At 34.1% G+C, this 10,282-nt stretch overlaps 1 protein-coding gene across 1 annotated transcript; it reads left to right on the top strand.

The window, feature by feature from the left end:
* Nucleotides 1–310: 310 nt before the first annotated feature.
* Nucleotides 311–10,282, top strand: LOC111713068 (protein SERAC1; the record flags this gene model as incomplete). Its single annotated transcript, XM_023487859.1, has 12 exons — nucleotides 311–413; nucleotides 1,351–1,447; nucleotides 1,854–1,961; nucleotides 2,552–2,643; nucleotides 3,619–3,729; nucleotides 5,091–5,200; nucleotides 6,600–6,661; nucleotides 7,620–7,688; nucleotides 8,168–8,348; nucleotides 8,532–8,633; nucleotides 8,903–8,966; nucleotides 10,183–10,282. Coding segments are annotated over exons 3-12 (903 nt in total), but the record flags the coding sequence as incomplete, so codon positions are not given.

Genomic DNA, 10,282 nt, shown 5'->3' with positions numbered 1-10,282 from the left:
CCACATGTCTCCAACCCTCACTGGTTACCTCATACATCCACATGTCTCCAACCCTCACTGGTTACCTCATACATCCACATGTCTCCAACCCACACTGGTTACCTCATACATCCACATGTCTCCAACCCACACTGGTTACCTCATACATCCACATGTTTCCAACCCACACTGGTTAAATTCCTGAATATTATCGTCATTCATGCCCAGAAGAAGGATTAAAGTTTAGGTGCTGTTGTGAATCAGGCATGGAATTCTTTAATTCAATAATCACATGAAATGAAGTCAACATTCCCTTTAACTGATACTTTTGATTGGTCAAGCTTGAAAAGAGTTTAATAGTTATTTTATATAGATAAACTGAACGACTGTATAATTTACTACACAACAACAGCTTTAGACGATTATTTAAAAAGGTAACATTTATTTTAAGTATTTAAAAAAAATTTCGTACTTTTTGTTGTTTATAGTAACTAGCCTTATAGGGCGCTTCGTGCCCATCTTCTAAATTAATTGTGGACATGTTCTCTTTGTGTACATCGTAAAACAAAACAAAAATAATTCGCGGATTTTCACAAAAAATTTCATGGATTTTCAAAATTTTAAAAAATTTAATGAAGATCGAATTTTGACGGAGACAAATATTTAAAATTTTGATCATTCATAAACCTTCCCTGGGGTCCCTAGATGTCCTACAAAAAATTTGGGCCCGATCGGTTCAGCCGTTTTGACGTTTATTGGATACAAACAGACTGACAGACAGACAGACAAGCCAAATATAAATATAATTTCTTTTTAACAAAATTTGTTGAAACCTCCTGTAACGTACTTTATCATCCTTTGAGACCTACTGCCTGAACAACCTTCTGTACAGGGTGAATATTTTGCAGAATTACCTGCCCCATGGGGTGGGGAGGAATGATGATAATATGGTGGGGGGGACGAAAAATTGGACAACTAAAGTAAAGTTTTTTAATTCTTTTTGATCTTTTTACCCAAAAATTCCTTTATATTTCCCTAAAAATAGTTTATATCCCCTATTCAGCGGAAAAAAAACCTATAATTTTATTTTAACATACAGAACATAATGTTCAGAAGAGGGCGGGGAAGAATGGTTTTTCGAGATAGTAGAAACCCTTTATTGTAGCAAGAAAACAATGTTTGCATAAGAAGTTACTGAAAATTTTCTTGCTTAAGTTACTTTTGTAAAGAACTCGATAATTAACATTCTTTGCATTTTTTATCAGACAGCTGTTAGGGTACAGTTGTGAATCTATCATGCCACTGGATACTTTATGAGATACTTGAAATAACGAATACAGTCCTTTATAAACTAATTGTTCATCTATTTAGAGGAGATGACGAGGAACTACTGGACTCTGATCTAAGTTATGAATTCCACCGTGAGTCTCATCATATTCATTCTATACCTAGACCACAGATCAGCCAGGTCAGGGTCAGGCTCAGGGTCAGGGTCAAGGTCAAGGTACAGGGTCAAGGTCAAGGTCAGGTTTAGGGTCAGGGTCAAGGTCAGGGTCAGGGTCAGGGTCAAGGTATAGGAACAAGGTAAATGTCAGAGTCACTAGGTCATAATTTCCAGAATTTTGTCATGATATGAAGCATTGTCATTCAAAATATTGCCATAATTTCCGGAATATTATCATAAACTGGAATATTGTCATAATTTCCGGAATATAATAATAATTTCCGGAATATTATCATAATTTCCGGAATATTATCATAATCTCTGGAATATTTTAATAATATAATATAATATAATAATAATGCTATAATCTCACAATCTCTGGAATTTTGACGTAATCTCCAAAATATTGTCATAATTGTGCCTGTATTAGGAGACATTGGTAGAATACTGTCTGCAGGCTCTTCTCTCCCACTCTACTGTAGAGGAACAATGTACCCAGCTTCTAGCTGCTCTACCACTCTTCCAGATGGTACTGCAGGTAGTCAAATATATGTATCAGTCATTAGCTGTCAATATTCAATCAATGTTTCAAACAGTTTATCGACCAATATTCAATCAATATGTCAATATCATGTCAGTCAATCTATGCCCAATCAATTAATCAATGGTGTTTTATCTTGCCGCCCCAGTGTGGGAGTTCGTTGAAAATTATTTTTCCCACCTTCTTGTTTTTTTTTACATTATTTTTTCTTCGAAAATTCATTCCCAACTTTTCTCTTGATGGGGAAAATAATTCTAGAAGTGTATACTGTATATATTATGGGATTTTACAGACATTTTGAAATTTGTGCGTGAACAAAATGCTTAAAGGGTTTAATTAAACCAATAGAAGAATAAAAAGTATACAATCTGAGGCCGAATTTAAAGAATTTGAGCTGCCGCTCAAATATGATTGGTTCCACTTAAAATTGTAATCAATTTTTCAAGATTTAAGCCGGCGCTCAATTGAAAACGGTTTTGGGGGGATTTTAGACCCGGCTTAATTTCATTAAATTCTGAAACTGATAGAAGATACGGACAAAATTAGACAAAATTAAATGATAACAATGATAATGATGATACTTCTAGGCCCATCCCGACAACCCCAGGATCAAATCATTGATTGGGAAGATATTGGCAAATATTAGTCTCTACCCTCAACATCATTCTAACTTATTCAGGTATAAGGTTAAATAGGTTAAACAGGTCAAACAGGTCAAACAGGTCAAATAGGTCAAACAGGTCAAATAGGTCAAATAGGTCAAACAGGTCAAATAGGTCAAACAGGTCAAACAGGTCAAACAGGTCAAACAGGTCAAATAGGTCAAACAAGTCAAACAGGTCAAACAGGTCAAACGGGTCAAACAGGTCAAACAGGTCGATATGTTACGAACGGGTCAAGAAAGGTCAATGCAGTTTAATAAGAAGAATAAGGCCAAGAGGTCCAAAAAGATCAAGAACCTCGAAAAGGTCTAAAGTTCAAAAAGTTTAAGAAGGTCAAAAAGATCAGAATGGTTAAGAAGTTCAATAAGGGACGAGAAGTTCAACATCAATCAAATTTTAAGACATGGTAAGATTACAGGACGTAGATAAGATTTTAAAGGGTAGGTTCCAAAAGGTCAAAAGAAAAAAGTATAGATAAACATGTTAAAAAACATCAATATGGTTGAGGTAATATGGTTCAGTTGGGTGGGTGAACTGAACTTATTATGTACACTGTACAGGAATAGCTGGGTAGGTATACTGTATAGTGAATATATATTATGTACACTGTACAGGAATAGCTGGGTAGGTATACTGTATAGTGAATATATATTATGTACAATGTACAGGAATAGCTGGGTAGGTGTACTGTATAGTGAATTTATATTATGTACACTGCACAGGAATAGCTGGGTAGGTATACTGTATAGTGAATATATATTATGTACAATGTAAAGGAATGCATGGGTATGTGTACTCTATATTGTATATATATTATGTAAACTGTACAGGAACGGCTGGGTAGGTGTACTGAATATTGTATATATATTATGTACACTGTGCAGGAACGGCTGGGTAGGTCTACTGTATATTGTATATATATTATATACACTGTACAGGAACGGCTGGGTAGGTGTACTGTATATTGTATATACATTATATACACTGTACAGGAACGGCTGGGTAGGTGTACTGGCGGCCTGGAAGCAGGATCCTAACCTGCTTGTATCTCTACCAGCAACTAAAGCTTTATGTAACCTAGATCAAGAATTTGGGGTTCACAAGTAGGTTATATTCATTTATTCATTCATTCATTCATTCATTCATCCATCCTTTCATTCATTCATTCATTCATTTATTCATCCTTTCATCCTTTCATTTATCTTTTCATTCATTTATCTTTTTATTTATTCATCCTTATTCATTCATCCTTCCATGCATCCTTTCATTTATTTATCTTTTTATTTAATCATCCTTTCATTCATTTACCTTTTTATTTATTAGTTTCATTTATTTAATCATTTCATCATCTACGCTACATAGGCTATATTCGCTACAAGTTTATTGTCTGTTTCTGTTAATTATAAGTGTACCACATATTATTACAGACATTCATTCTTGAATGGGCAATTACTTATATTTTTATGACATTTTACATGTACATAACGGCCACAAATGCACCTCTTTGAGCCTCTCTTACGTTTAAAATTTAAATTACAAAGATGACAAATTCTGGTGATGGTCTGGTCTGGATGAGTGATATCTGTTGTATACGACAGTTTAGTTCTTTTGGGGCTGGAATTATCTAAAAATTGAAATATATCGCCTGTTTCAATATTTTCTCTTGATATTTCGATTATTTGTGGGTTTTCAATATTACAAATACTTCGTCTATCTCCAGGAACAGGAATCTGCCTTTTGTTTTTTCGTTTTCCAGGTTCCTTTTTATGTGGATTATTAATGGGAGAGGAAACTTTGGACTGAACAGGTTAACTTAGTGAGTCATTCATATCAAAAACAGTTAACTCAGAACCATCAAAACTTTTTCAAGGTTTANGGGAGGGGAGTAGTACGATACTGAACAATACCTTGAACTTGTTACCATGTACATGGTTATGAAAATTTTAAGGTGGTGACCAAATTAAAACAATATATAAATTATATATATTTTATATATATTTTATTTTAGAATAGTAGCGAATATATATCTCTATAAATTATAAACTTATACACACACAGAAACAGGCAATAAACTTGTAGCGAATATAGCCTATGTAGCGTTTTTTTAGTGTAGCGTTTTTTTAGGGTAGCGTTTTTTTAGTGTAGCGTTTTTTTAGTGTAGCGTTTTTTTAGTGTAGCGTATTTATAGTATGACCTTTACCTTCATTAAATCATTTATTCGTTTAACTTGTAAACATTTCATCCTGTCATCCAATCATGTTATCATGTTATCATGTTATCATGTTATCATGAATAAGTTTCTAGAGTGCTTCGCGTTCCTTTTCTAGTAACAATGTTAGCTGTTAGCTCTTTAAGCAGCTATTTTCGCGGATTTTTCGCATTTTTATTTTTAAAGAAGAATGTTGAGATTTGTATCGTCATCATCTGTTTCATCATTATTATTATCATTATTATAATTATCCAGGTATGAGCCTGGTGTTTACCTGATGCTGCCGACTGACCGCTATGTCCAGCACAAGAACCAGCTCAGCAACTGGGGAGTTGACATTGTCTTCGTACACGGTCTCCTGGGAGGTAGAAAATGTTTTTTTATTATTAATCCCCTTCTTTATGTATTATTTAAATACAAGCTCAAGTGCACGGCGTTGTCAGTGGAAATTTAAAACACTTAAGAAAAAAAATCTAGTTCTGTAAAAAAGCAATTGAATTTAAGAAGTAAATCGAATTTTGAAAAGAAAATCTATTTCATTACGCCTATGTGACCTCCGAGTTCCCTAAAAAATTCAGCCAATTTGGTCCAGCTAACATAGCTAACATATATACAAATATATATATAAATATGAGCGAAGAAAATTTATATTTAGATATGTATTTTAAATGTTGTTTTAATCTAACCCCCATTCTATAAAAAGAACCCTGCTTTAAAATCGGATAGTTAAATTGTGTTTTATTTGGAAGAGAAATAATCTTGAAAGTTCCAATTTGACCTTTGAAATGAGTGATCGTGTAGACATGGAAGTCCAGCTGAGAGTGCAGGATTGTAAAGTAGTTGTTTAGGATTCATTTGAGACCTACAGGGTGTCCCACATCATATTAGATCGTCAATGGGTCTAAAGTACGATTTTCAGAACTAATGATAAATTTTAAGATGAATGAATCACTTAGAAAAATTGAAGTAAGGCTAAAGTTAAAAAAGCCAGTTTTTTTTGAGTAATATGTGTTCATTTTGATGTTTAAGCTTCGAGATAATCTTAAATGATATGGGACGTTTTTACTGTGTAAAATTGTTCAGCAAGAGCGAAAATTCGATCTTAAAATCCTTATTGTCTATATTTGGTCACTCCCTTTAAAATGAGTTTTTTATAATGATTCCAGCATAATATTTCTTTTTCCTGGGACTGGAGAGGTAATTTATAGTGGCCTCTGTTTTTTAAAAAAGTAGCTTGGGTTAATTCACAATCCTTTAAAGGGAGTGTTCGCAATAAAAGTAAAGGGTATAGGCTGAATCCGAATAAAACTTGGATTTGATCGCTACTAATTTGACGAGACAATTATAATGATCAAAACAATAGAGATGGGTTGGATTGTCTGGTGCCGGGAACAATCTCAGGATAGGGATGGGTTGGATTGCCTGGTGCCAGGAACAACCCCAGGATAAGGATGGGTTGGATTGCCTGGTGCCAGGAACAACCCCAGGATCGGGATGGGTTGGATTGCCTGGTGCCAGGAACAACCCCAGGATAAGGATGGGTTGAATTGCCTGGTGCCAGGAACAACCCCAGGATAGGGATGGGTTGGATTGCCTGGTGCCAGGAACAACCCCAGGATAAGGATGGGTTGGATTGCCTGGTGCCAGGAACAACCCCAGGATCGGGATGGGTTGGAAAGCCTGAAGTCAGGAAAAAACCCTGGGATGGGTTGGATTGCCTGATGCCAGGAACAACCCCAGCATTTAAGAATAATAATGTTTTAGGAGTATTCTATACTTGGCGCCAGCAGGACAAGGATAATATAAGAGATTTCTCAGCGAAACAGGTTTATATCAATATCAATCAATTCATCATTTTATTTGATTAATCAATCAACCCATTTGATCAATCAATTCATTTGATTAATCAATCGATTCATTTGATTCATCAATTAATTCATTTGACCAATCAGTTACGTCATTTTATCTATTATTTAATTCATTCAATCATCAAACAAACGATACATTTGATCAATCTATCAAATCAATTAATTTGATCAATCAATTTATCAATTCATTTTATTAATCAACTAGCTTGGGAACCCAGCGTTGCTTAGGTTACTAAAAGTTACTCCCGCCAGTTACCCGCACTTGAACGATTTTACCGGGAAACTGAATTTTCGTTATTTAAATTGACTTACTCAACTTAGAATCTCAAAACCAAGCTAATAATATTCCCATGGGTCTCCCGAGTTCCCCGATCAAAATTTGAGGCAAATCGGTCCAGGGGTTCCTGAGTTATGATCGGACAAACAAGCAAACAGAAATAACAACTAGATTAATATATAAAGATTTATTATTTCATTCGATCAATTAGTTAATAAATTCATCTGATCAATCATTTATTAAATTTATTTGATCGATCAATTAATTAACCAACCAAGCAATCTGAAATCAACTATTCATCTATAAATGCACTACTAACCAATTCATAATTACAGAAATATATTGATTAAATTATTACTTAAGGAATAACTAATTTATAGAGATTTCTTTCCTTCTATATATCTATCTTTCTAAAAAATGATCTCTATTCATCTTTCCATCTTTTACTATCTTTACTATCTATTACTATCTATCGATCTATCTATCTGTCTATTTATCTATCTATCTATCTATTACTATCTATCTATCGATCTATCTATCTATCTATATATCTATCTATCTATATGTCTATCTATCTATCGATCTATCTATCTATCTATCTATATATCTATCTATCTATATGTCTATCTATCTATCTAGATAAGTGAGGATGACTATAGTTTCTGCTGGCCCCGAGATTGGTTAAAAAGTGAGTCAGATAACGTCAGGTAACCGANTTGGATAGATACATTCGAGAGCTTGTTATGCAGTAAATCTTGAGAATAAAAATAAATAGTTAATTATTTTCAATGTTTATTTTTTAGGACAAAAGTGATGTAATTGTGAAGGTTGGCATGTCTGATTTTTACAACTTGTCTGATCAAGAATGAATGAGATATCCTTTTTTTGTCCAGCTGCAAAATTATTATTTTTAATTATTGATTCTTAAAAATAGTGACTTGCACATTTATTCTTAAAAGACAAGAATTCTACATTTATTTAGATTGAAAACACCGATAACTTTATCATTCTAAATTGCCATTTAATATTCAAAACGGAAGGGTACTTGAAATTAGGTCCACCATTTTTTTGTTGATTTGTCATGTTTCTATGTTTTTTTAGTTCAGATAAGGGGAAAAAATTCCTTAAGGGGGGATGGGGGTGGGGGAACTTATATTTTAAAATGTTTTTATGAAAAATATTAAACTTTGTTTGGTTTAGACGATAGATCGGCAGAGATCCTGAAACGTCTACGTGAAGCCGGTGTTGGAACCCGGCCGGTCATATTCGTCGGCCATAGTATGGGCGGACTCATCATCAAGAAAATGTTGACGGCCGCCGATACGGCCGGAGACGAAAAACTGACAGAGCTTGCAAACAATACCAAAGGAAAATTAGCCTTCCATAAATTTTTGTTAATTTATCAAAAATCAGTAAATTTCGACAAACAAGATTTTTATCAATAAAATTTGTAAAGCCCTGCCCAAGAAGTTAACCCCCTCCCCCGCACCCCTTCATTTCTGTTCCTCACACACACACCCTGTTAACCCTGACGGCTAACATTTATTACAGGAGTAATATTCTACTCAACACCTCATGAAGGATCGCAGATCGCTAAACTCAACTCTCTAGTTAAATATATATTCTTTCCATCAGTAGAGGTCCAGGAACTAGGTTAGTAGGGAGGGGAGGGTAGGAACTAGGTTAGTGGGGAGGAGAGGGGAGGAACTAGGTTAGTGGGGGNACTGGGGAGGGTAGGGTGATTTTATAGTAAACAATAACAAACAAAAACAGAAAAAAAAAGGTTTTCATTTTTATGTAGTTTTTCTTTAAAATCTAACCTTTACACCTGTCCATATCTAAATGTTCTTTTGGCAAAATTGTGAAAATTCTTAATTACGTTTTTCTTATTTTCGGTAAAGTATTAAAAGTGTGTTTTTTAGAATTTGGAAGTCCGGCTCTTTCTGATCTTAATATGTTCTTCAAGCAGTTTGTGAATAAGTTCAAGTAAGTTTATTTTTTTATTAAATTTTGAAGGAATTTAACACACCTAATATTTCCCTTTTTAGATTGATTAAGTGACTTTTATCGCCCTACATGCTACACCAGGGCGACAAAGATACTTTTTCACCCTGCCATTAAAATTTCAAATTCAGACCTAGTTTTTCTCGTGGTAGAGTGATGAAGTTACTTTATCACCCTAAAACAGGGCAATGAAGTAACTTTGTGGAGTAAAATTGAATAACCCAATATATGTTATTGTGTTGGGTATCATCTGTGCGAAGTTTTTGTTTTGATTTTTACTTCTTATAGTTTGTTTTCGATCAAAATATAAGTATTTCATCCTAATATTCGTTCATAACTTTATTTTCATTAATTTATTTATTAACTCTATTCATTCATTGCTCATTCATTTATTTATGTTTGGATCTTTTATTTATTAATAATTTTTATTCATTTTCATGATTACAATATTCACTGAAACTGCGTTTCAATTGAATACTTAACATGATTACTTAAATCATGCGATTACGATATAAAACATGTATGGAGATGGCTTAACTGCGTTATATCTTTTCTCTCTAATCTTATCAATACGCACCTTAAACTTAATTTTGCAATAAATACGTAATATGATTACCTTAATCATGTGATGTAGATAACGACATAGGAATTCCTGTCAACTTTGTGACATAAGATATCAAATAAAGTTAGTTCTATAGAGTAACTCAGCATTGTGTCCCTGTGTGCAGGCATTCATAACACTAAAACGCTACATTGATATAGCCAAACGGATTGTCCCCATCATTTGGGATCGATATATAGCTTGTTGTATAGCTAGGCTTGTGTCCCAGTGTGGCATTTTGAGCATTGGATCGTCCCCATCATTTGGGATTGATATAGATAGCTTATTGATAGCTAGGCTTGTGTCCCTGTGTGGCATTATGAGCATCAGATAAATAACTGGGTTTGATAGCTACGCCTGTGTCCTTGTGTGGCATTTAAGAGCCTGGGATTCTGTCTTGATTGGACACTGTAGCGGGATTTTGATAGCTACTCTTGTGTGGCATTTATAGCCTGGGATTCAGTCCTGGTTGGACACTGTAGCGGGATTTTGATAGCAGACGGATTGTACTTGGATAGATACATTCGAGAGCTTGTTATGCAGTAAATCTTGAGAATAAAAATAAATAGTTAATTATTTTCAATGTTTATTTTTTAGGACAAAAGTGATAAGTTTTGGAGAAACAATTCCTACTCGACATCTTGGGTTGGATTTAAATTTTGTGCCTGTAGAATCCTCTAATCCAGGTTGGTTGGTT

The sequence above is a fragment of the Eurytemora carolleeae genome, unplaced genomic scaffold, assembly GCF_000591075.1.
Source record: "Eurytemora carolleeae unplaced genomic scaffold, Eaff_2.0 scaffold1159, whole genome shotgun sequence".
Lineage (NCBI taxonomy): Eukaryota > Metazoa > Arthropoda > Copepoda > Calanoida > Temoridae > Eurytemora > Eurytemora carolleeae.
Note: the sequence above shows the minus strand (reverse complement) of the source record. Positions and strands in the feature narration are given on the sequence as shown.